Here is a 26,065-nt window from a genome sequence, read left to right as displayed (position 1 = left end):
GAAATGCCCCCTCTAAAGAACCCCCCAGATGTCTTCAAATACCTCCTAACCCTCCGCAACCAGACCCGACGGTTCAGAGAGCTGGCAAAAGCAAACTTGGAGGCCAGTCAAGAGGACATGAAAGAGTGGTATGACCAAAATGCCTCCTCCATCGAATTTGAACCCGGACAACAGGTATGGGTGATGTCCCCCACCGAGCCCTGCGCCCTGCAAGACAAGTGGACGGGGCCCTTCAAAGTAGTCGAGCGTAATGGTCCTGTCACCTATCTCATCGACATGGAATCTTCACGGAACCCCCTCCGAGTCCTCCACGCTAATAGGCTGAAACCCCACTTTGTGCGTTCAGAACTCAGCCTCCTGATGGCCACAGACAATGGAGCCGAAGAAGACTCCGAACCCCTTCCTGACCTCCTACGGACTCGGGAGAAAGATGGCTCCGTGGATGGGGTCCGGCTCTCGGGAGCCCTCACCCTGGACCAACGCCAGGAATGTCGAGACCTTCTGTTGCAGTTCGCCGACCTGTTTTCCCTCACCCCAGGTGTCACTTCCTGGTGTGTGCACGACGTGGACACAGGGGACAGCCCCCCTATCCGCCACCGGGCCTACCGCGTACCAGATCGGGTACGGGCTTGCATCCAGGAGGAAGTAACCAAAATGCTCACCCTCGGGGTCATTGAGCCCTCAGACAGCCCCTGGGCCAGCCCAGTAGTACTGGTCCCCAAAGCAGCCGCTCCCGGCACCACACCGGAACTCCGGTTCTGCGTCGACTACCGGGGCTTGAATGCGGTCACCAGAACGGACGCACACCCCATCCCCCGCGCCGACGAGCTAATTGACCGCATGGGAGCTGCCCGCTACCTCAGTATTTTCGACCTGACGGCGGGCTACTGGCAGATCGGCCTCACACCCCGGGCCCAAGAGCGATCTGCATTTTCCACTCCTGATGGCCATTATCATTTCAAGGTCATGCCCTTCGGCATGAAGAATGCCCCCGCAACATTTCAGCGGCTAGTCAACCAGGTCTTGGCCGGGCTCGAAGGATTCAGCGCCGCCTACCTAGACGACATCGCTGTGTACAGCCACCACTGGTCCGACCACCTCCACCACCTCCGAGCGGTGCTACAGGCCCTTCAGCAAGCTGGCCTCACGATCAAGGCCAGCAAATGCCAAATTGGTCAGGGGTCCGTAACCTACCTCGGACACCAGGTGGGAAGCGGCCTGGTGGCCCCTCTGCAGCTCAAGATTGCCGCCATCCAGTCCTGGCAGCCCCCCATCACCCAGACCGAGGTCCGCGCCTTTTTGGGACTCACGGGCTATTACAGACGGTTCGTGAAAGACTATGGTACCATAGTGGGGCCCCTCACAGAGCTCACGTCCAAAAATCAACCCAAGAAGGTCAACTGGACCCCAGATTGTCAAACAGCCTTCGAACAACTGAAGGCCGCCATGTGCTCCGCCCCTGTGCTCCAGGCCCCCGACTACAGCCGGGAATTCATCGTCCAGACGGATGCCTCCGACCACGGCATTGGGGCGGTCCTGTCTCAATTGAACACCGAAGGCCTCGACCAGCCAGTGGCCTTCATCAGCAGGCGACTCCTACCTCGAGAACAACGCTGGAGCACCATCGAGAGGGAGGCCTTCGCCGTGGTATGGGCCCTCAAAAAGCTCCGGCCCTACCTCTTTGGCACACAGTTCCGGGTGCAGACCGACCATCGACCCCTGCAGTGGCTGATGCAGATGCGGGGGGAAAACCCAAAACTACTACGTTGGTCCATCTCCCTACAAGGGATGGACTTCACTGTTGAACACCGGCCTGGGCCAGATCACGCCAACGCAGATGGCCTGTCCCGGTTTTTCCGCCTCGACGAGGAGAGTCCCCAAGAGGATGGGTGACTCTCCCCGCCTTCAGCTGGGGGGGACGCATGTTGGACAGGCCACGTGAAGGGCCGCTCCCCCTCTGCCCGACCAGGCCCGAGCCAGGTCCCTCAAGTGTCACACACCACCACTTCACGTTTTCCGTCCCCTCCGGGACCCTTGCCTCTGAACATATCGACCTCGTGGGCCCGACCCATTACTGGCCCGCGCGCCCAGCCTGGGCGCCATCTTGGACACTCCGCCACGAGGCCGCGTGGCCCCCGATCGACCCCAACCCTGGGCCTGGCCAGGCCTCAGACATCCCGGCACCACCATCCACCCAGGAGGTGAGCGGACTACTTGGCAGGACAATGGGAGAAAGAGGTGTCGATGGTTCTCCCTCGCCAGGTGCCGCTCGCCACAACCTCCCCGGGCGCTGGCTCCACCCCCCTGCTGGGTGTCTGGACCCCTTCATCCCGGATCCCCCAACCTCCAAGTGCGAGGGTCCGGACATCAAAGGGCACCAGCCCTATAACTGGGGCAGCTCCAGAGCAGGAAGGCAGTTGTATCCTGGAGTCGAGAGACGCAGTGAAGAACTCATCCTTGACGGACTACTGGCGCTGCCGTAGCCCTGCCTTGCGAACCATCGTCCTGCCTGTTGGCGCTGCCGTAACCTTCGTAACCTTCATCGTCGTCGGGACCTGCTGGCGTGGCCGCGGACCGTTTGTAACCACCATCTTCATCGGGACCTGCTGGCTCCGCCGCAGACCGTCGCTTCCTTCATCCATCTCGGGACCTGCTGGCTCCGCCGCGGCCCGATCATCTAGAACGCCGAGCTCGAGGATTGAGAGCTATTTTCATCTATTGGTAACAAGACTGTCCCGCTACCCTTTTCCCAATCCAGAGACCAGAATCGAGGGGACCCCTGAGTCCAGACCTCCTTGTATAATTTTACCGTACCTAAAGAATTGCTGATAAAGTATCGTTGAACCTTATCCTGGTGTGGTGTCCGTCTGTGGGGGGGAAGTTACTTGTCTGTACGATCGCTGGAGACGGCTCTCCCCGGAGACCTCTCCCCTTGTCCTCGGCCGACCCTCCCGGTCCGTCTAACACTCTGAGTCCTGAGTTTGTGCTTTTCCAGACCAAGCACTCTTTAAACATTTTAAATGCACACTGATTTACATGTATGATTCAATGTCTCTATATGTGTGTAATGTAAAGTGCTCTGACATCCTACAATGGTATAAGAGATGCTATAAAACAAATGAAATACGTGTGACAGAGGGGCTATTACTTCAATATAAAATACTAAGGGCCAGATGTACGATCTGTTTTTATATGCGCGAACAGGTTCGCGAACCCATTTGCGCATGCAAAAACCTATTGGGCCATGTACATAGCCTATTTTGCGAGTCGCAATTTGTTTGCGACTCTCTAAATAGGTTTTGCAACTTGCTATTTGGAAGGGGCATTCCCTTCCAAATAGCAAGTCTCAAAACCATGTACAAATGTTTTGCGGTCGCAAAACAGTCACAATTACCACCTACTTCAAGTAGATGGTAATGCATTCGCAAATGGGAATGGGTCCCCAGGGGACCCCTTCCCTTTGCAAATGCATGCTAAATTATTTTGTAAGGTCAGGCAGTGGTCCCAGGGACCTCTGCCTGCCCTTAGAAAATGAAAAGAAAACGTTTCATTTTTTTTTTTTTTTTTAAATGCATGGTAAAGAGGCTGCATTTTTTTTAAACTGCTTTATTTAAAAGCAGTCCGAGACATGGTGGCCTGCAGAGCCCAGCAGGCCACCATCGCTGGGAGGGCTGGCATTCCCAATGGGCTCGCAAATGGCGAGAGGCTCATTAATATTAATGAACCTCGCAATTTGCGACCCCAATGGGAATCCCAAACAGTGTTAAACACACTGTTGTATATTTCATTTAGCGACTCGCAATTTGCCACTCGCAATGTGTCGCCAATTGAGAGGCGCTAAATGAAATGGTCATACATCTGGCCCCAAAATTCTTAGTACTTTGAGTATTTGTTTTGGGTGCACACATGTGTATTTTTTTCGAATTACTGTTTTAAATTTAACTCCTACAAATTGCTTGGGGGTCCCTGGCTTCCAGTGGTGACTCAATGGTTGTCCTCAGGAGTCAAAAGTTTGAGAACCACTGGTGTAGTGGATCAGCCCAAAGCGTTTGTGTCTAACTGGGAGCTATGTTGAAGCACAATTCAGTGATGCTTAACCGGATACAAACTTTGAAGAATGAGACCCCACGCTCTGGTTATATGTTTATTAGGAATGTACATACAGGCATATCCAGATCTGTGGTTTGTATTTCCAATAAGAACAGTTTGAACTCCAGGTTTGCTGGCCTGGTACAGATGGATGGCTGTCCTTGGGCGCAAGGTCTCTGATATATACATGGATTTGTAAAACTCAAAAGTCTCATCTACTTGAAAACATCTTGTCCACTTGACTGAAGAGCCTCTTTGGCCCAGCTGCAATGTCCCATCTTACACCGTCCCAGTAGAAGTCTTCATGCGCTTGGAGCATACTGGAGAACCAATCGGTCAAATTCATTTTCCTGTTAAAACAACAAAGTCATTAGTTTTTTTTCTCCAGAAGCAGGTCACATACAAGTAACGATTTCTTGAGAGAATAAATAACATTTAGCGTAATGAAATACAACAGAGAGAATAAAATCCTAAGGACACTTTAGCTTGAGAGTGAAGTATGAGGGGTTTCCAGTAAAAAGGCAATAGTTAAGAGGCAGGATATAGAAAGAGTGCTCAAAACATTATTTTCACCCATATATACATTTATTACTTATAGAATAAGTATTTGTGTTGTCCCCTTCAACACCAACCTTTTGTGTTAGCAGAAAATAACTTAATTTAGTTAAAAAAAGAGGGTTAGAGTCAAGTGCGCTAGGATTTCCTGCTACCATAGTGAGAATCATAAAAATCTAAAATAATAATTAAAACAATTTGTTGGTTGCCGAGGGCCAACAGGGTTCTGGATCACTGCTAGCCACAGATCGACGTTCGAACTGTAGTACAAGTTTTGCCTGGATAGCAGATGTTGGTCATGGACCAGACATTCAACTGGGCAATTTCAATACTTGTAAAAATGAAAATATGGCATGGAAACTCCACAGGGCGGGAGAGGTTGTTACAGTAATGTGTTAAAAGCAGCTTTAGGACTCCGTCTCCAGTGCACCCCTTTATCCGTTGGACCGCTTACCTTGGCCAGGTATTCCTTTATAAAGGGGTGGTTTCTGTGGGCATCTTTAAGCTGGGATAAGTACCGGTTTGTCACCTAGAGATGAAAGAAAAGGAATAAAGTGTTCAAATGTTGCCGCTTCAATCCCAGTGGGAGAGTGCTCAGTCCTCCAGTGACACTCAAACCTTGCTGCCACACCATCCTTCCTCACATCAAGACAGTTAAAATGCTGTCAACTGCAGCACTACTTCCACAATAATTTTAGGCCCCACAAACAGAGATCTAAAAGAAGCACCCAGAAATTTAGAGCGTTGGACCGCTAGCGTGTATCCAAAGCCCAGGAGGGATAGCCAGTTAAAGTCCCCTTCTCAAGATATGCTTTATTAATTAACAACTTTGAAATGTTTTCCACAACTGCTGAGACACAGCTATGTCACAGTCCCATGTAGATTTGGCGTTTAATCCTCCTGGCAGAACATATTCACAAGAAAGGCTGGATTCCTTCATTTCTGTCACATTGAATATTAGCATAAAGATGAGACATCCTGGTACATTCACCGACTTATTGTCAATATTCCCCTCATTAATACAGTCATCTGCCCCAGGGTTAATGGGCGGCTCCATGTCAACAGGGACTCCATATCCAGTCATGTGCTGTCTGTCTTATTATCTAAGAAGAATACTTTTGACAAGGTATGCTGACCTTTGTTTAGATTTTAGAAATTAAAAATGGACATTTCTCTTCGTCAGGAACATTATAATAACATCAATGTTCCTGTTTTAGTACAGTATTGAATATCCCTGCAAGACTGCGAACCGAAAATAACCGCATTTTAACTACAGCGACCCACAATTATCCCTCAGCCGCTAACCAAGGGAAATAGGTAAGGTTAGCCACATCTTTGTGTTATAGTATCGGCATATAATTAAACAAAAATAAGTGAATAATGTGTTTATCTAATGTAGGAATTGTCTTTAGTCCGCGAAGCCATCTTTCATCGCGCTGCAATTTTAATCATCATAACCCGTGGAGGCGATACAACACTTTAATTAAAAAAAGGTAATTTATAAACTTGAAATAAGCTACTTGCATAGCATAAGGAGAGTAAATTAGTGAAGAGTTTTCATAATATCTCCCTCTTATTTACCCCTCACAGGTTGCTTTAATTATCAGATACTGAATTAAAAAATGAAATGAAAATCTACTTCAGCTATATATAACAAGTGAAATAATATTGTGAATAGGTACGTTACTTTCAAATCACTACTTCAGACTCTCCGTATTAGTAAATAAATACAGAGCTTGACAACAATCCTTTCTGTTTTAATATTATACTCCGCAGAATCCCCGTGCTCAATAGCTATGCAATTACAGCGATTCCTTCTACCGCCTAAAGATCTATATAGAAGTGCTTCGCTGATAAGAGCGTGTATTTGTAGGTAAGTGATAATAGCTCTATAAATAACCGTTATTACAGTTTTTAATCACTTATACGTCTGGGAACCAATAAAAACTAGTACAATCCTCTGTCTTTTAAGAAGATTAAGATGCAAACAATACCTTAAAATATAAAGAATAAAACCCTGAAATAATATTTATTTATCACTTATTTCAACTCCTGTTTTCTATCATTCGCTGATCTATTTCTGTTTTTCCCCTTTCGTTCTTATCCCCACTTGTCACTTTTTCCAGTCATTTAGAATATGACTCCTTCTTGCAGAATTTATAGATCCTTTATTCTTGTTTCTACTTTCCCTTGTTTTACTCTGGACATTGTTTCGAGTTATTTAATAAATCAATTCCTCCCGCATCATGTTTTAGACTTTATAAGTTCTATGTTATTAGGTATAAAGCAGAAAATGTACATTTGAAACCCGTTTATCTATATACAATATTATGTGTCGAGCCAACAGTGTATAATTATTACGAAATCCACAAATTGTGCTTTTCTGATTGGAAACAAATAGACATTGTTTATACTCTATGCAATTGTCAGAAACATGAAATCAATGATCCGTATTAGATAGGCCCTAAGCACTTCAAAGCATCAGCTCCTAAGAGTGGTACATCTGTATCTGAACTCGTCAATATAATTATGCATTCCGGAATAATATATTTTGCAGATTGCCTTATCATTGTGCAATACTGATTGTTTGAATCATTGAGCTACAGTAGAGGCGACTTTTGATTCCTGCTCTTATCTCCTGAGCATTTATATTGCCTTATAAAACAGGATAAAATTTGTGTGTGCTCAGTTTCCCTGGTTTTAACAACTGATATGCTAACTATACAAATAGGAGAATGTGAACTTTTTCTATTCTTATATGAAGTAACCAATGTTTTTAAATGTTGTACTAAAATATGTTTCTATATTTTTTAGAAAGTTGTCCCCTGTCTTGAGAAAGGCGCTGGCCGCCGAAACGCGTCGACACACAACTTGATACACCACTCCCCTAATTTTTAATTTTGTGAAAGGAACCAAAATGTGTTTTTTTATGTAATTTATGATTTTGAAATGTATTCTCATTTTGCTCTATGATAAATGAACTTTTTATTATCTCTCTTTATGATAAATTTATTCAGTATACTTTTTACAAAAAAAGTTCATACTCTTTTTTTTGGGAAACTGTTCGTCTCCATTTTGTTGTCCTGTGACCATTGTGTAGGCAATTTAAAAACTTCCGCCTAGGGTGTTTCTTCCATTGTGTCTTATTACAAACTACAGGAGGTTTGTTCAAGAGAACTGAACCAAGACTACCACTTCCAGAATGCAACAGGAGAGGAATTAAAGGCCCACTATCCCAGTGACGTTTAGTTATCTCATAACACTTGTCCTCCGTCCACTGGTGCACCACCATAAGCAGTATTTGAAAGATCACGGGACATACACAAGCCCCAAGAACATTACACACAGGATCAATGGAGGTATTTTTTATTTTTTTTTAACTGAGCAAACGATCATTCTTTAATATGTTCCGGCATCAAAGTGTTACCTTCAGTGGACATAAAATGTAAGTTAAATACACATTCACTTACCTCTGGTGCTTTCCCTATGTGTTGCGTCAGGACAACAAAATTGATCAAGGTCTCTGGATGGCTGTTGTCCTAAAACAAAGAAAAAAAGCTCAAACCGGCTGGCCTTGAAATTATCATATTGCCTTTTTGCCCACAGAATCTAAGTCTTGTGAGCTACCGTAAATCCCTCACTTCTTTAAGGGCTTCAGGGAAGTTTTTTCTTCCTTAACATAGCTGGGCTGTCTTTGGAAGCGTAAAACTGGATTATGAAAATCCTTAACGTTTACGATATTTGATTCAAATGATCAAAAATTTGAGGTTATGACATGCTGCCCACACTGCAGGACACAAACATAGCCCACATATGAAGCAGCGTGCACCGGTTTCCCCGAGGAGTCCTGAATCATCTTAAATTACTGATGATAGAAGATCCACTGGTGCTGAGCAACCCTGGGTTATTGCAGCCCCTGGTACCGGCCCCTATAGCCAGCCCCTATAGCCAGCATAGCGATGCACTTCTCACATACATCACTGACATGCCATAGGTCAAGGATACTTAAAATGCATCCCGCTATGAAGGTCAGTCATCAGTTCATAATCTATGTCCATCGCTAGAATTACTTAAACAGCCTGCCAGTAGACACCTTCAGGCAAGAACCAAAGTACCCAGCCCCATTCCTGTCCCCCTATGTGTACCGCCACATGACGAGGAGGTCTCCGACGCCATAGCACTCCCACAGAGGGAGACACATGTAACCTGTACAGCTGCCAACACGTTATAAACTGAGACCACACACACAATGCCTGCTCCTCCACCATCAGAGAACCTAGTCTGATGCCTGTGTTAATGTTCTCTCATCCCAAACTACTGCCTGCTTGCATTTCAGTGCAGGTTGTAATATATGCCCCCTTCTAGTTCCACTGCTGCCAGAGCTCAGGCAGATGCCCCTCTCTGAAAAATGGATGTGCCACTCTGCCAGTCCTGCAGGCCAGCCATACCTAGCAGCTCCTTGCCAAGCTTACCTTATCAAGAGCCTCCTGCAGCACACCCTCTGCGTCCTCCCACTTATTCTGGGCCATATAACAGCAAGCTTGTCCATTCAACAGTAGCAGAGTGGCTGTGTACTTGTCTGCCATCTCCTGGAAGATGTAGTAGGCATCCTGTAACTTCTCCCCACCCTGAAAATAGATAGTCAGTTTACAACTTGTAGAGATGCAGAAACAGGAAGTCATAAGAGTAACATCCCATTCACCCTCAGAAGAGACGAAAATAGAAGGAATGCATAGAAAGATCACAATGCCAAGGTTTGTCAGGATACAGTGTGTAGAAGTACAAACCCCAACAATTAAAAGACTACCAAATAGGACCTGCCATTATTAACCTCATTATTCCCATTGACAAGGTTTATGCTTGTTTGTCCAGATGGGTTTCCAAATATCTTGACATGATACCTGAGCCACTAAACACAAAAAAGAAGTAAAGACTTCTGGTGATTAGTGCAAGGTATTGACTAAACCTCCCTCCTACAAACTCCAAAAGCTGAAATGACGGATGAGCCAGGACAATTGAAGAGACAGGTTATGAACCTTCGCAGTATAGCCCGGACCACAAAAGTCCCAGATGCCTCCGTTTATAGTCCATTGACTCCGAGAGGAAAGGGCAGAAAATAAAAGTGAAGTTAAGGACTGAACCTCCCCGAGATCTTCCTTTCTCCCACTCTTTACTAATCTATGACCAGGACCAAAAGCGGGTGTCCCTGCAACATACATGCTCAGCAAAGACACCCTGTCTTGTCCTTATAGGCAACCATCTTATTGATCCCCTGTAACCAGGTCACCAGAGACTTGTCTGACTACAGCAACAGATGGAGAATCTGATCCGCCAACTGGCAGGGATGGGTATGTGATTCCTACCAAACAGCCCACAGTGGCAAACAGATGAAAGCATCTGGCCACTGTTTTTGGATACAGATATCCTCATTTTCCAGCCTCCCAAACACATATAATACGTGTCAGGAAAATGATTCCTAAAGTGGTGGCAGTGAAAGAGGCACAATGTATGTTCAAGTAGCACATTGTTCTTTGGACAAACAGTGCTCTCAACCACACACAGGGGCATATTTACTTCATGTTCATGAAACGCAGCACACCAAGGCAGGTTGCTTGGAAGGGAGAGAGCTGAACATCACCAAATTTACCAAGATACATCGCTGTCCGGCTCCCTCTACATGCTGGCAAACTTGCGTCTGCCTAGTGTCACCACAGGCTCCCTTCTGCCTGCATTACACGTCAGAAGGGTCCCTGTCCAGTGTTTCCACTCTCACTGGCTGTGGGTTACACCCATGCCCTGTACTCCTATCCACATCACGTTTACTTTAATCCCCTTCGGTCACCGAAAGGTAACATTTTAGCACTTTATAAAACAGCAAACATGAATAAACCTGTGATGCTTTTTCTATTTCTGAATCACTTGTCCATGTTGCGGCTCTGGACAATGTACTATAACAGAGCTCATCCACAAATAAAAGAAGCAGCCTCAGTGCAGTGAAACACCTGGTGCTGCATGGAGCCAGCATAACAAGAATGCTCGATTTCAGTCTGTTGGGCGATCTTTTCATTGGTTAAGGAAGAGGCTGATCAATATCTATAGACTTGTATTTGTTCTGGTAAATAGTACCAACCCTGAGCACAATCTACGGGGGCCGTGCCGACACAGGCCAAAGAGGCCTGTTATTACCAAATGACAGGCCCTCATTATTCGCCCAAGTCAGTTTACCTCAGTACGGCGTACTGTACAGAGACGCCGTGCACACTTTTGTGCTAGGCTGATATTTTGGTTACATCATTGCTATTACCTCTGTAGCACTGATGGAACTGCTCCCCTGGCCGCAAGGAATGCTAAATATCCATTAGCGGTACTTACTAGTGCCTTGTAACTCCCTCGGCAGCAATCAGCACTAAATGTATCCTACATCAGTGTTAATGGCTGGTCCCGCAGGAGTTTATAAAAGCTGACGCTGGCCTCTGGAGTGTAATTTGGCCACCAACGAGAAGAGGAGATTCACACGCTATCAGAAAAGGTTTGCAACACACGTACCTTCTAGTTATTATCTGCCTGAATATTTTTAAATTGCTACCAAAGTTCCATTCTCAGCTGTCAGTTTTTTACGAGTGGGAAAACTTCAGCTTAAACCCTTGTTGCCAGAATTTTGCACCTTTAACACAACGAAGATAAAGCTATCGGAGTTTGTAGGGTGAATTTGTGCGCTACTTGACATGCTTGAATGTAGGTGAGAGGACCAGCTTTTTTCCAACCATTTCCCAAGGGATAGAGTTCTCCTTCTCGAGTTTGGAATATCGCGTTTGCCACAATCCTTTTTAGGTTTACCTTTTCATAATAACTTAATGTACCAGTGTCTTTGGTGTGCCGCTAATGGGCAAACTTGGGTCTTCTGAGAGACTGACGAGGAGCACCCCATAATTTAAACATGTTGCAAAAGTTAAAAAACTGCATAGATTTGTATCAAAATACCCATGCTTACCACAGCCAGATTCACCCAGGCTGTTGCTAATTGAGTCAATGTAGCATCTTCATCCAACTCTTGCATCTTCTTTAATTCCTTCCTGTAATTTGAAGTAAGAACAGGGCTATCATTTTGAGTACAGAAACCATATATAGTTTCATGTCACGGGTTCAAGAGCTTATTCGTGTGCACTGGAATACCTCAGCACACATTGCAGAGTTGTACAACTTCTGAGTCTGTGCTCTTTAATTTCCAAAAATTAGGAGTTAAATACTCATTTTTAAATCTTATTTGGAGCTCTCTGTGTAACTCAAAATCTTTATTCTGTCTCGAGGAGTCTGAAGTGGAGACAACCTGTTACAAGTATATACAAAAGAAACACCCCTGCAAACCTGCCCAAGTGCAGTAGAAAATAGTCCTTTATATAAAAGCCATCACAGCAGGAAGCCATCGCCTGTAATGGGACATTTCATAACAAAAGCGCCCCCAAAAGCAGTGAATCGGAATTAAGCATGTCACAAGTGGACTCACACTTTAAAAACATCTTACCTTGCTAAATCCAATCGGTCAATTTTTAGCAATATTTGAACTATCATGGCGTTGCTGCGGGAACAAACACAGGAGTTAGTGTGTAGGCAGTGTTGTGACAAGCATATAGTATACCACCGCCTATCTTCCCCCGATCAGAAAAGAGACCGTACAAGAACTATCAGTATCCATCGCATGGAACAAACACCAGGATTTATCCATAAGAAACATGACAACATCAGTCTCTCACCTAATCCTCACCACAGTCCAGTCCAGTCCAGCCCAGCCCATCCCATCCCATCCCATCCCATCGACCATTTCCACACATTAACTCATTCCCAGCTATGATAACAAATGAACCATCACAACGTACCTGAAGGGAGTAAACATCAGGAGCTAACTGTGCTAAAACACTGTTCCCATTTTGAGGAATATCTCCTCCATTCTCAGTCCCCCCCACTATCAGTCAGCATCCCAAACACCCCAACTAAGCTCTCCCTAATATCTATCCACGTACAAAGATAGGCAACAACTAGCTTCGGTTTAGTGATTTCATCTAGTCTCCTGACACTTACCACTCTAGACTTTCCCCCTGATGCAGCGTCCGCAGAGCTGCGTCTGTGTTGTTGTCATGGAAGTAGATGGAGGCAGCCATCAACAGGAATGTGGTGTTGGCAACATCAACACTCTTCGCCATCTTTTTATCCAAGTCAGCAAGAATGGCATCTCTGGAAACCAAAATGAGAGCTGCAGTAAGAATGTGAGCATTGGCCGGGGTTCAACTGCTGCGCCCCGCCAACTACTATTATAAAAAAATAAATGCACAAGTGTCCCTAACAAGCAGTTGGACAACTAGACAGAGAGACAGTAAGATACTCATATGAGAGGGCCCTCATTGGTGATAAATCTAGGATAACAAAATGAAAACTAAAGGCAACAAGCATTTGCAATGCAATAGGTCTCGGGTTAATTAAGTTTGAGCTATTGGCATTGCTAAATATTGCAACACCAACTGCAACAAAAGCTATTGGTGTTGCATTATTTAGCAAATGCCAATATCTCAAACTTTAATAATGCGAGACCTATTGCATTGCAAATGCTTGTTATACCCATGTTTTGAAGTTGATAAAGCGGTGTTTAAACGTTTTTATCCCCAGCATACTAGGATGACAAACTGTTATATATCTCTTATAATTCTGGAAAAATGCACTTCATACCTATTTCAAACGAGCAAGATTGCAATGATTTTAATTGTGCAATAAAAATTATCTAACTAGCTATCTAAATCCACAACGAGAGACTCAATGTCCCTTTACATCACTCGTGCAAGTTCCTGCGTTTTCCCTCTGTGAAGGGTTTTCCACCGTCCTCTTCCTCGTCTTTCTGCTTTGTTTGTTTACCCTCTTTAGCACTGGGCAAATGTCTGAAGTAGAAAAATAAGTGCCGGTGGAACCCCCGGCTTAAATTAAGCACTGAAGAGAGAATTTGCAATATTTGCCTTTGCAATGATGAAAGCGTCTCTTTTAAGACCTTCACCTGTCAGGCGAAAACAGACTAAAGTAAGACGCCTCTCGGAGGCTGGGGACTGCTAAAGACTTGCTTAGCTATTTCCTATCAGGGGATAGGAGTCTCCGTAATACTTGCACTTGTGAGCGTCGAGGGCACCTTCTGCCAGAAGATTAGTCATTGTAAGGGCGCAGGTGACCAGTACGTGTTACAGAGCAGACATGCATAGAGGATCAGTGTATCAATGTTACTAAGAAAAAGAGAAACTAGCTGAACCAGAGCGTGCAGTGTCTCATTCCAGCGAACAGGTATTCACAATGAAGGAGAAAGGCACTTGGGAACGAAGCAGCCAATCAAGGAACTAGACTATTCCAACCACCAAAGAAGCCTCACACACACAAGATTATCGTTCTCACAAATCGGAGCACAGAGGCAAACATTGCTTCGTCTTCTGAGAATAGAGGCATTCTCAAGGGCGCTGCATTTTCAAAACTGCAGACAGAGAAACGGAAAACTGGACTTCGTTGTGGCACAGGGAACGGGAAAGTCCACGCTCACCCAGAAGAAACATTAATATGAAACCTGCCCATCGTGTTTGCAAAAAGCAGACCTCCTGTGATTCTGGGCAAATCACGTAATCTCCCCGTGCTTAACAAAATGAATTTGTGTCCTCGTGTAACGTAACTAGTGCCATGTAAAGCGCTCTGATACCCGATTCGGATTCGGGTCAAGTTCGCGCTATATAAAAAAAACTGCAACAAAAAAAATGTAACAGGCAGCACCCCTCTCAAGGAGCACCGAACACACACACATATCCACCGTCTATAGGTAGCGGAGAAACTCAGATGCCTTTAACGCTTGATTGTCACTGAGACTTCCTGTGGAACAATGTCAGTTTATTCACTCGGTGTTTACACACACGTTCAACTACTAGAGGCGCATTATCAGAGATTGGGAACACGTGTCTCGCTCTAACTCAGCGAATACAAGAGCATTTTGTGGGTCACAGCGCTGACACACTAGAATGGGTGACGAATTTACAGAATTCATATGCAACCGCGGCTCACTGTGAGAAAAAGCGCCGTCGCGACAACACTCTAAAGTGACCGCGCGCATCACAAAATTACTTCGCACATTAAACAGTTTTGCTTTGTTTAAACAGAGTAAAAATAAAGAAGAAACATAAAAGCGGGCGCGCATTATAGACAAACGGCTGCACGCATACAAAATAAACAAGCAGTGTCCTGAGCCTCATATATGGTTCGGCAGACCAGGCTCGAAAGCTGAACTCGAGGAGAGGAGATGAGCTAAACCGAAGACGAGCTAAACCGAAGACAACAAGAACATTTATGGTCGAGTTAATAAGTAAAGTAAGTTATAAGTCTGACTAGTGACTAAGTGTAAAAAAGAAAAGGAAAGCACAAGCCAGCAGGACTTTTCCATATGAGAACTGCTCGGGTTGTAATTTGAATCCGGCCGCATTCCACGCTCAGACGGGACGAAAAAAACCAAGCATTTGCAATGCAATAGGTCTCGCAGCATTAAAGTTTGAGTTATTGGCATTGTGTATGACAATGCGTTGCATAAAGTTTTTAGCAAACTTTGAATTGGTGAGCAGTGAGAGTGTGTGCAAGAGTATGATGTTGCTCACAGCAGTTATTATTCACACAGCTCTGATGATGCACCTCAGCCACGAGCTCACAGATGTTATTATTCACACAGCTCTGATGATGCACCTCAGCACGGGGCTGCCGGCAGTTATTATTCACACAGCTCTGATGATGCACCTCTGGCACGGGGCTCACAGCTGTTATTATTCACACAGCTCTGACACTGGGCTGACAGTTATTATTCACACAGCTCTGATGATGCACCTCAGGCACGGGCTCACAGCTGTTATTATTCATACAGCTCTGATGATGTACCTCACGCACGGGGTTGACGCAGTTATAATTCACACAGCTCTGATGATGCACCTCAGCCACGGGCTCACAGCGGTTATTATTCACACAGCTCTGATGATGCACCTCAGCCACGGGCTCACAGCTGTTATTATTCACACAGTTCTGATGATGCACCTCAGCACGGGGATGACGCAGGTATTATCCACACAGCTCTGATGATGCACCTCAGCACGGGGCTGCCGGCAGTTATTATTCACACAGCTCTGATGATGCACCTCTGGCACGGGGCTCACAGCTGTTATTATTCACACAGCTCTGACACTGGGCTGACAGTTAATTATTCGCACAGCTCTGATGATGCACCTCAGGCACGGGCTCACAGCTGTTACTATTCATACAGCTCTGATGATGTACCTCACGCACGGGGTTGACGCAGTTATTATTCACACAGCTCTGATGATGCACCTCAGCCACGGGCTCACAGCGGTTATTATTCACACAGCTCTGATGATGCACCTCAGCCACGGGCTCACAGCGGTTATTATTCACACAGCTCTGATGATGCACCTCAGCCACGGGCTCACAGCTGTTATTATTCACACAGCTCTAATGATGCACCTCACGCACGGGCTCACAGCTGTTATTATTCACACAGCTCTGATGATGCACCTCAGGCACGGGCTCACAGCTGTTATTATTCATACAGCTCTGATGATGTACCTCACGCACGGGACTGAAACAGTTATTATTTATATACAGTTATATACCTGGCTGCCAGGGGCTGGAACGAACTTCCCATCAAGATACGGATGGAACCTTCTGAAATAAGATTGAGCAAAACTGAAAACCTTCCTCTTTCCCCGCATCTGATCCCCCTCTCTTCCTCTTGCCCCTGTCCCTTTCCTACTGTGTTCATTCCTTTAGGCTCCTTTGCGGTTTTCAGCGCGGGGACACTCTATTGTTGAGTAACCAGGCGCTTTATAAATGGCTTCTATTCTATTCTATTCTATTTACACAGCTCTGATGATGCACCGCAGGCATGGGCTCACAGCTGTTATTATTCACACAGCTCTGATGATGGACCTCACGGCGCACTGCCCCTTTGTTCAGAGTTGAAATACACCTCTCCTGCTCTACTAACAAAGGGCCCCTTAATGACTCGTACGTCACCGCTTTCGGCATCTTATCGAGTTTATCAATCATGGATATATCGGCCCGCCACTCCACATATGCATGTTATGAGCAGTCACTCCACGCTGATCTCCGTCGCATTCTGCGAGGGGCAGCAGTGCACACTGTTTCAGTAGGTGCGAAATGGAAGGATGCTGTTTGAAAGTGGGTGCACTGAATGTATTGTTTGGCACATGCCTGCGTTCTGTCCAATCAGCCGTAAAGTGTCACGTTGTGCGGGGGAGGGGGGGCTGCGCGCAGCTGTGCTACTATTGAGGCTTGCATAAAGAAGATGGAGCCACTGGGAAATACTGGGGGGAGGAGGGGGCTGTGTGCGTTTGTTGCACAGGTTAGGGATGCTGCTGTAAACACGTTTACAATATTGCCCTGTGGTGTTGCGTTTTTGCAGTAATAAAGAAAGACACTTTAGAATAACGTGGCTGTTGAAAACTTGAGACATGGCTGCTGGGTTTATTTTTTCACTCTCGTGCCATGCTCGTTTTCATTGTTGTCATGAGAGGGGTGTGCAGCAGTGTTATCATATATGCCGAAGTACTGTAGAATTGGCATCTCATGTATGAAGAGAACTCTAGGCAGCTTGGGGGACTCGGTTGAGGTCTTTCACCAAAACGCCATCTTTTAATACAAACAGTTGATTGTTGGACACTGCATTTCTTGGAATCCAGTGGCCTCAAGAGTAGCCACGAGAAAGACTGTTGAAATGTATAAGGCCGTAGATGCATGCGCATGCGTGCCTTCTGCTATGCTACATTTACATCCATAGCATAGAGGCGATTGCTTGAATTAATATGGTCTTTCTGCGAATAATATATTCAGTCCAGACAGAGAAAGTAGAACTTTTCAACATTTTGACCCGAAACTGGGGGGAGGTGCCAATTAGAACCTCTGAACCGGGGCGTAACCACCTCTCTGGGGTTGCACCTCTGTCTGTCCCGGTGGACCTGCAAAGTATTTTCTGGTGGCTTTTTAGTACCTCCAGGAATTGGGCTTCTGCTGCTTCAGAGTGGACAACCACCTGCCCACACTCCTGGGAGCGCCTTCTCTCTATGTGAAGGTGCTCGCGGAGAGCATGCTCTCATTGGGGGCCACCTAGAGATGGGATGGGCATTAGGACCGGCCTGTTTCCAGAATCAGGAACGTAGCTTCAGGGGGGTGTTTGGGGTGTTACAAACCCATAATTGATGTCCTTTCTGGTGAATAGATTAGTACAGGTGCCTTCAGTCGGGTATGGTGAGGTGTCTGTCGGATTTCACAAGGAATTTGTGCATACACACAGACAAAAACGCACACACCCTCTCTGGTTTGAAAGTCTGCGAAAATATTGGCAATTTGAAAAAAAAATATGTGTTTTTTTCTCATCAAGCACCCCCACTAAACTGTATTATTCTAACTCAACACTGCTCCTAAAGCCCCGCTCATAAGCCATGCTTGTTTGTATTATGTATTTTAACATTGCATCTGAAGTGAGTGTTGGAAAACCTGAACCTCACCCCCCCCCCCCCCCTCAAGCCGCCTGGCTCTAGGAATGCAAGTCATACTGTTTATGGAGTGCGGAAAGGGGTCCCTCACTGCTGCTCGCGTTCTGTTCTCATAACACGCTTTTGCATGATGCGAAAATACTATGAAGATAAACAGATTTAATTCAAAACAGGCGAAGTGGAAATAATCTGCTTGGTGCCCAGGAGCGTCAGGGCATCAGTGTCTGTAAGGGGGTCGGCGAGAGAAGCATCGGTGTTTCATGAAGTAGGGAGGAATGGTGAGGCTGTCATCCGGCGAGCGTACCGACGGGTGGCAGGGCCACAGGTGACAGGGTGGTAGTCTGGGGAGTCTGTTAGTGATAGGGAGGTGGGGTTTGTCGGTGTGCAGTGACAGGGTCTAGTGGCTCAGTATGTGGAGAGTGCGAGGGGAAAGTGTGTTGCCTGGGCTGTCAGTGCTGGTTGGGTGAGGGACTATGGCGTAGAGTGTGGCCAGTCAGTGCATTAGAGTCTGTCAGTGCTACTCTGTGTGTAGGATGTAATCAGGGGGCGCCAGCGTGCAGGCTGCGGTGCCTGAGTGGAAGGGGGAAAGGTGTTTCGGTGTATGTCGAGGTTATCGTTGAGAGTTGTGTAGGAGTGTCTGTGAGAAAGGTGAAATGGTTTTAAAGACAGCGTGGGTGTTGGTGTGCGGGTTTGATGGGGGGTCTGCCAGTGTTGTCAGGTATGTGGCTCCGCTCCCTCCCTCTTCCACTGTTCAGAGGCCGCATTCCTTCCCTTGGCACCGGCGGCACTGGGGGATGAGCGCGCAGAGCAAGGTCTACCCCGGGGGAAGTACACAGGATACACAGGAGCCCCGCCCAGGGGCACGAACAAGAGATGGGGACTGGCGCATCCAGGGCCATCGACAGGCGCAGCACTGAGGACCACCACCCGGCACAGGACAGCAGCCAGAGCTACTGCAGAGAGGCAGCAGCCCAGAGGCGCTACATGCATTCATTCCAGCCACCGAGGGGGCGAACCAACGGCGCCGCTCGTAAAAAGAAAGGCGAAAACTATCGGGGAACGAGAAGACAAGACAACTTATTAGAGGATTGTAGTTTCTAAAAGTTTTCAAAAAATAATAAATAACCGGGTCGGACAACATTTCACCTTGCATACACCAGGCAGGTGGAGATGAGGGGTTTCTGAGACTAAAGTCCCAATGCAGAACCTCGGAGCGCAGGTGAAGTGTCGCATGCGCCCACAGGTCTAACAAGCACTGAGGAAGTCGGCGCGCACCAGACGCCGTCGCAGCGTCGGATTCCGACGCGCGCCTTGGGCCGCGCGACGTCACGTGAGCTGTCTACGGTGGAAGTTCACGCGCGCGTCGGAATCCGACGCTGCCATAGGGAATGCTGGGCGCACGGCCAGCTCTTGTAGCCACATTCCAGCTCGTTGTCGGCTGAGACGCCGGCTATAGTTTTCTGGCGAGAACGCGCTTCGTGCGTTACTAGCCGAGACCTAAAAAAGCATGGCTGTTTATCAGCGCCGTGCGCCTCTCTGCAGACTCCCCCTGCATTCCAGAGAGGGGCGCGTCGCGATCCGGTCTGCCATGCCATGCTGTGGAGACAAGACCTGGCCGTGCGCACAACGTTATCCTATGGGGAAACGCTGCACGCGGCCAGGTCTGGTCTCCCTTCGTCGTTCTGAGACTGCTGAGACGCCGACTATAGTTCTCTGGCGAGAACGCGCTTTGCGCGTTTCTAGCCAAGACCTAAGAAGAGGGCTCACTGCTTAACGCAATATCGCACAAAATATCAGCGAAACGAAATGAGAAAGACGGATCGAAAGGGAGATACAGCAAAATGGGTGTTTATTGGCTTATCAACCAATCGAAAAATAAAACTTGACCTAGAAGGTGAGGGCTAAGGACAACTACTCGTTGCAGCATGCACTTTCTCCATCAAGCATCAGGCTGAATACCAGCCAAGATGAAGTAGCACACCTCAGGCATGGTTTGGTTTGTAAACTGAAATCTGCCCTAAAGTAAACGAGCCCCAAACAACATGAACTCCGCAGCGAGATTCTGGTAGTTTCTGTAGAAACTGGGGTATGTAAGCACAGGAGTTTCGAAATATAATTTAAAGATTTACGCAATTAAGTTACTTGGACGATCAGCCATACCCATAAAAAAAAATGGTATGGACTGAATGTAGAAAGCGCAGATAACCAGTTACCTTAACGGTGCAAGCAGATAAAAGCAGGCAAAATAAAAGCACAAACAATAGACTTAATGTGTAGAGACACAGAATGACCGCATTTCACAATACCAATCTCGATTTAGCGACATCCCTGAACTGCAGAAATTCCATGAGTTTGTTTTGCAGTATCATCTAATGCCATTATTCTTTCCATATATTTGTTATGGCTTCTTATAAGAACTCGTCGTGATAGGTCGAAGCCTCCTGGTTAATACAATTAAGTGATGCTAAACATGGGCATTAGGATGGAAGATAATAGTGCACATGTCCAGTTATTTGCACAGCGGTAGGGCCTGATAAGCATATGAAGGGCTGGTAAAGGTTTGTGTGCACGGGTAGCTTGTTAGGGACACAGACTTAAAATTGCTTAGAACCCACTGTCAACAGCAGAAACGGTGCAACTTTACTTCTAAGATAAGCATAGGAGACATGCTTCAAATAGTCTGTCTCTAAGCTGAATTGACCAACTTTAGCTGCAATTCTGTACCCAAAAAAAAAGGTTGCGGTGCACCTGCACACATGGCTTAGATTTTACTTTCTGGGATCTTTGTAAATGCAACTATACCTTACCTCCGGTTTTCATTCGAAAGATATTCTGCAAACATTCGGACCGCCTGAAGTTCTGGACTAGAGCTGGGCTTAATGTCATCCAGCACAACACCATACTTTCTCTATTTACAGCAGCAACCAAAACATAAAAAAGTTTTTGGGTATTAGTTGATTAAGAATTATTAACTCTCCAAACCTATGATTTCCAATTTCAATTGTTTATCAGTTTTCATTCTAAATTAAAATCTTTCAGTTCACAATGCAAACTCCTGTCAAGTACTGAAACAATAGGGTTCTCATTTTTGGTTTGTTCCTGCAAAATGTCACACACTGTGTAACATAACTAATGATATCTCAGGATCTTTATTCAAGCAATTGTGCTTCTCAGATAAAGGTAACAAGAAAATATAGCCTTATACACACTCGTTAATGCTTATTAGTCCAGACTTTTTTTTTTACTGCATCATAAATGTTTAGCAGTGAAGCCAACAAGATTATTTCTTGGGGGACAGACAACTTGACTGGGCCTATTTAACTTGCTCTGAGTTAAGGGATATTTACTGAAGAGTCTGCTCAATAGCCGCCTCGGGCCTGCTTTACGTTAGCACTGCACACTAATGCCGGATACTCTGCGGATGATTGGACATTGTGGCCCATGTTCATAGAGATCAGAACATTTCAGAGGCTTTGGGTAATGTAAGTGACCGGGCTCATTAGAATTACAAGTTATGTTTTCTTAGATGAGGATTTTGGCTGCTTAAAGAAGTTGAAATCTCTGTAGGAAAAGCTGGGGACAAACACGCTGGAATCAGGCGGTTACACATAGATTCACATGATATCCCACAAAAATTTGCAATCCGAGTCATTTCCCTGGAGTTACCAGGAACCCAGGTAATGATAATTTAGGGGTGGGGAATTAACAGTGATTAATGCAGGTATCTTGTAACCTCTGCCTAAATAGTAAAATCTTACAGGTGGGAAAACGTTTCAGCACACAAACGTGGCTGCTGGCACATTACAGTGAACAGGGGATGCATTCACACAGCTTTGTCGGCCATATTGAGAAAAAGTTCCCTGCTTTATCAACCTCCAGATGCCACCACTATCTGCTGTGAACAGATACATGGAGGTGTGGGAAATGATTGGAGCCTGGATCGATTTCAGTCGGTCCATCAGCACTTTACTTAACAAAATAACTAAAATTTTTCCGTGAGCTGGAAATCTTTTTGTGGCACATACTTTTTGAGCGTCTGCCCTAATGCACACGCTCTGCCAATACCATGAGGCAAACCTAACTTCCAGTGTAACAAAATCTTGGGAGGCGCAGAGCAAGAGCTTCACATGGAGTGTCACTCACCGCTAGTCGACAGTATGCAAAATACAACATCCATACATAGTGATAAAAAGATTGTATAGGCCAGCCATCTCGTGAAGATGTTATCCCTCTCTATCCTAAAAGAAGTCAATAGTCATGCCCCAATTGTTTTGCTTTTTCTTTCTCTTCTTCTTTCTGACCAGTTACAAACCAAGCTATTCAGCATGGATTGCAGCAGTCTCCCCCAGGGGTAAAAGTTCTTCACTCTAATGGCCATCTACACAACCACTCACGAGCCCCTTCTTGCGACACAGATATTTAGCCCTTTAAAAAAAATGTGTCTTGCTAGGATGTCCGACTCAGGTAAGACATGATGAACTGGCATTAGTGTTCAGTTAATATATCTGGACACTGTGATGCCTGTTGTGTAAACTTGTACAGCTATCTAAAACACATCACTATATTTACAATGTCAGCTACCATTGTGAACCACCTAGGCTTCCTTAGTCTGAGCTTCCTAGATACCTCTTGCTACAACAGCATTTGCAAGTTACGTACCTGAGCGAGATAGGCTCTGTAAAGGAAGACATCCCTCTCCACCTCCTTCTCTGGACTCGAAGGCTGTGGAGCAGACCAATCAGCTGTTATTCAGATCATAAACAACTTCAGGAAATTAACAGAAGAACACAGTTCAATATTTAGGCAATCCACTGTTGTGCAAGGTTAACCCAGATCAACCACATTTTCAAATGAATTGGTCCTGTAACTAGATATTTTTCATTAGCTGGCATAGTCTGATCGAATTTCCATGCAGAAGGCATAAAATGTTTTTTACGCACAGCAAGTAGCAGATGTAAAATGACTTAGCTTAATTGTATTTATCATATCAACCGTTATAGGACGAAAGTCGGAGTTTTCATCGTCAGACGCTCAAAATTGTGACCTGCAGATTCTATGTCCGATTATTTTTTCGAGGTCAAAAACTAGTTTTCATTATTGCATCATTGTTTTATATTAAAAGAGAAGAAAATTACTGATCTCACTACAAACTGCCTTTTGCCAGCTTGAGCAAGCATAGGACAGTGCTCAAAGACAGCCACGCTTTGACAGGGAACAGTGAGCGAAATCTCTGCTTTTACACATGAGCACAGTTTCTAAAGTGATCTCTGGACTAAATAATTTATCTTCTACCTTGTTAGGTCTCGTCTAATGGACTGTGCATGCTCTGCCTGCTGTGAACGTATGGTTAGCCAATCCGTTGATGGAACTCCCCTCAAGTATGGATTCATTACTGTGGCCTTACACTGCTTGCTCTTTCAGACGCTACTTTTTTCTTTTTGTTTAAGCACTCCACAAAAGTGCATGTATTTTCCAGCTGTCTCCCTAGTGTGCTTCTCTTACCCTCTTGTCGTTGCTGCCGCCACCAGGACCACCACCACTACCACTACCGCCCCCCAGGTCTGCGGGGAGTATCCCCGCCCCCCCGGTCTGCGGGGAGTATCCCCCCCCCCCCCCCCGAGTCTGCAGTGAGGATCCACCCCCCCCCTCCCCGGGTCTGCAGGGAGGTTCCCTCCCCCCCCCCCCCCACCCCGGGTCTGCGGGGCGGTTCCCTTCCCCCCCCACCCCGGGTCTGCGGGGAGGATCCCTTCCCCCCCCACCCCGGGCCTGCGGGGAGGATCCCTTCCCCCCCACCCCGGGCCTGCGGGGAGGATCCTCCCCTCCCACCCAGAGTCTGCGGGGAGGGTCCTCCCTTCCCCCCCCCCCCACCACGGGGAGGGTCCTCTCCTCCCCCCCCACCTCGGGGAGAGTCCTCCCCCCCCCCCCGGGTCTGCGGGGAGGATCCCTTCCCCCCCCCCCCGGGTCTGCAGGGAGGATCCCCTCCCCCCGGGGTCTGCGGGGATATCCCTTACTCCCAGGGTTGTGATGAGTATCCCATCCTCTCAGGTCTCTGATGGGTGTCTCCTCCTCCCAGGTCTCTGATGGGTGTGCCCCCTGCTCCGAGGTCTCTGATGGGTGTCCCCTCCTGCTCCCAGGTCTCTGATGGGTGTCCCCTCCTGCTCCCAGGTCTCTGATGGGTGTCCCCTCCTGCTCCCAGGTCACCCAGTCCCAGGTCTCTGATGGGTGTCCCCTCCTGCTCACAGGTCACCCAGCCTCTGATGGGTGTCCCCTCCTGCTCCCAGGTCACCCAGCCTCTGATGGGTGTCCCCTCCTGCTCCCAGATTTCTGATGGGTGTCTCCTCCTGCTCCCAGGTCTCTGATGGGTGTCCCCTCCTGCTCCCAGGTCACCCAGTCTATGATGGGTGTCCCCTCCTGCTCCCAGGTCACCCAGTCTATGATGGGTGTCCCCTCCTGCTCTCAGGTCTCGGATGGGTGTCCCCTCCTGCTCTCAGGTCTCGGATGGGTGTCCCCTCCTGCTCCCAGGTCTCTGATGGGTGTTCCCTCCTGCTCCCAGGTCCCCCAGTCTCTGATGGGTGTCCCCTCCTGCTCTCCCAGGTCTTGGATGGGTGTCCCCTCCTGCTCTCCCAGGTCTCTGATGGGTGTTCCCTCCTGCTCCCAGGTCCCCCAGTCTCTGATGGGTGTCCCCTCCTGCTCTCCCAGGTCTCTGATGGGTGTCCCCTCCTGCTCTCCCAGGTCTCTGATGGGTGTTCCCTCCTGCTCCCAGGTCACCCAGTCTCTGATGGGTGTCCCCTCCTGCTCCCAGGTTTCTGATGGGTGTCTCCTCCTGCTCCCAGGTCTCTGATGGGTGTCTCCTCCTGCTCCCAGGTCACCCAGTCTATGATGGGTGTCCCCTCCTGCTCTCAGGTCACCCAGTCTATGATGGGTGTCCCCTCCTGCTCTCAGGTCTCGGATGGGTGTCCCCTCCTGCTCCCAGGTCACCCAGTCTCTGATGGGTGTCCCCTCCTGCTCTCCCAGGTCTCTGATTGGTGTCCCCTCCTGCTCTCAGGTCTCTGATGGGTGTCCCCTCCTTCTCCTCTTTCTAGGTCTCTGATGGGTGTCCCCTCCTGCTCTCAGGTCTCGGATGGGTGTCCCCTCCTGCTCCCAGGTCACCCAGTCTCTGATGGGTGTCCGCTCCTGCTCTCCCAGGTCTCTGATGGGTGTCCCCTCCTGCTCTCAGGTCTCTGATGGGTGTCCCCTCCTCCTCCTCCTTCTAGGTCTCTGATGGGTGTCCCCTCCTGCTCTCTGGTCTCCGATGGGTGTCTCTTGCTCCCCTCTTACCTTCAGCTTCTGCGCCTCGTTGATGCTCTGCTGGTAGCTCCCGATGTAGAACGAGTTCTTGACATCGAAGAGCTCGTCCGCCTCCCCCTGGGGTTGCTGCGCCGCCATCCTTTGCCCAACACCTTCCAGTCCACGTAGCGATGGCGCGTCACTTCCGGGTCCACAGACGAGAGGGAATCGGGCCAGCTGTCAGTGCAGTATTAGCGACAGTGTCATGGAAATAGAAGGAGGACGAAAGAAGCGAGGCTGCTATAGCAACCGCGGGCATTGCGCTGTCCTCAAAATAGTATTTTCTGCTTTGAAACGTTGCTGCTTCACGAGAGGGTAAATTTTTAAACAATAATCTGCCACTTCGTACATTTTTGGTTCTTATAATTAATCTGTCCATATTGTAACCGTGATATTAGTAATCACGTCGTTTTCTGGTAATGTTTAAAAGAATCATGAAATATCTCACTTAAATTGTCACCATACAAATATGGCTTTTAAATATATAGATTTTGTTGATTTAGAGTTCTTTGATA

At 47.1% G+C, this 26,065-nt stretch overlaps 1 protein-coding gene across 1 annotated transcript; it reads right to left on the bottom strand.

Moving 5' to 3' along the window:
* Window positions 1-4,130: 4,130 nt before the first annotated feature.
* On the bottom strand, window positions 4,131-25,711 carry COPE (coat protein complex I subunit epsilon). Its single transcript, XM_086946911.1, has 10 exons — window positions 25,542-25,711; window positions 22,884-22,946; window positions 21,032-21,132; window positions 12,721-12,873; window positions 12,167-12,220; window positions 11,636-11,717; window positions 9,117-9,272; window positions 8,115-8,183; window positions 5,099-5,173; window positions 4,131-4,439 (listed from the first exon to the last, which is right to left on the bottom strand). Exons 1-10 carry the CDS (start codon window positions 25,647-25,649, stop codon window positions 4,392-4,394), a joined length of 909 nt encoding a protein of 302 aa, XP_086803037.1. The 5' UTR covers window positions 25,650-25,711; the 3' UTR covers window positions 4,131-4,391.
* Window positions 25,712-26,065: the final 354 nt, after the last annotated feature.

Source organism: Lissotriton vulgaris, chromosome 12 (assembly GCF_964263255.1).
Source record: "Lissotriton vulgaris chromosome 12, aLisVul1.2, whole genome shotgun sequence".
In the NCBI taxonomy this organism is placed as follows: Eukaryota; Metazoa; Chordata; class Amphibia; order Caudata; family Salamandridae; genus Lissotriton; species Lissotriton vulgaris.
Note: the sequence above shows the minus strand (reverse complement) of the source record. Positions and strands in the feature narration are given on the sequence as shown.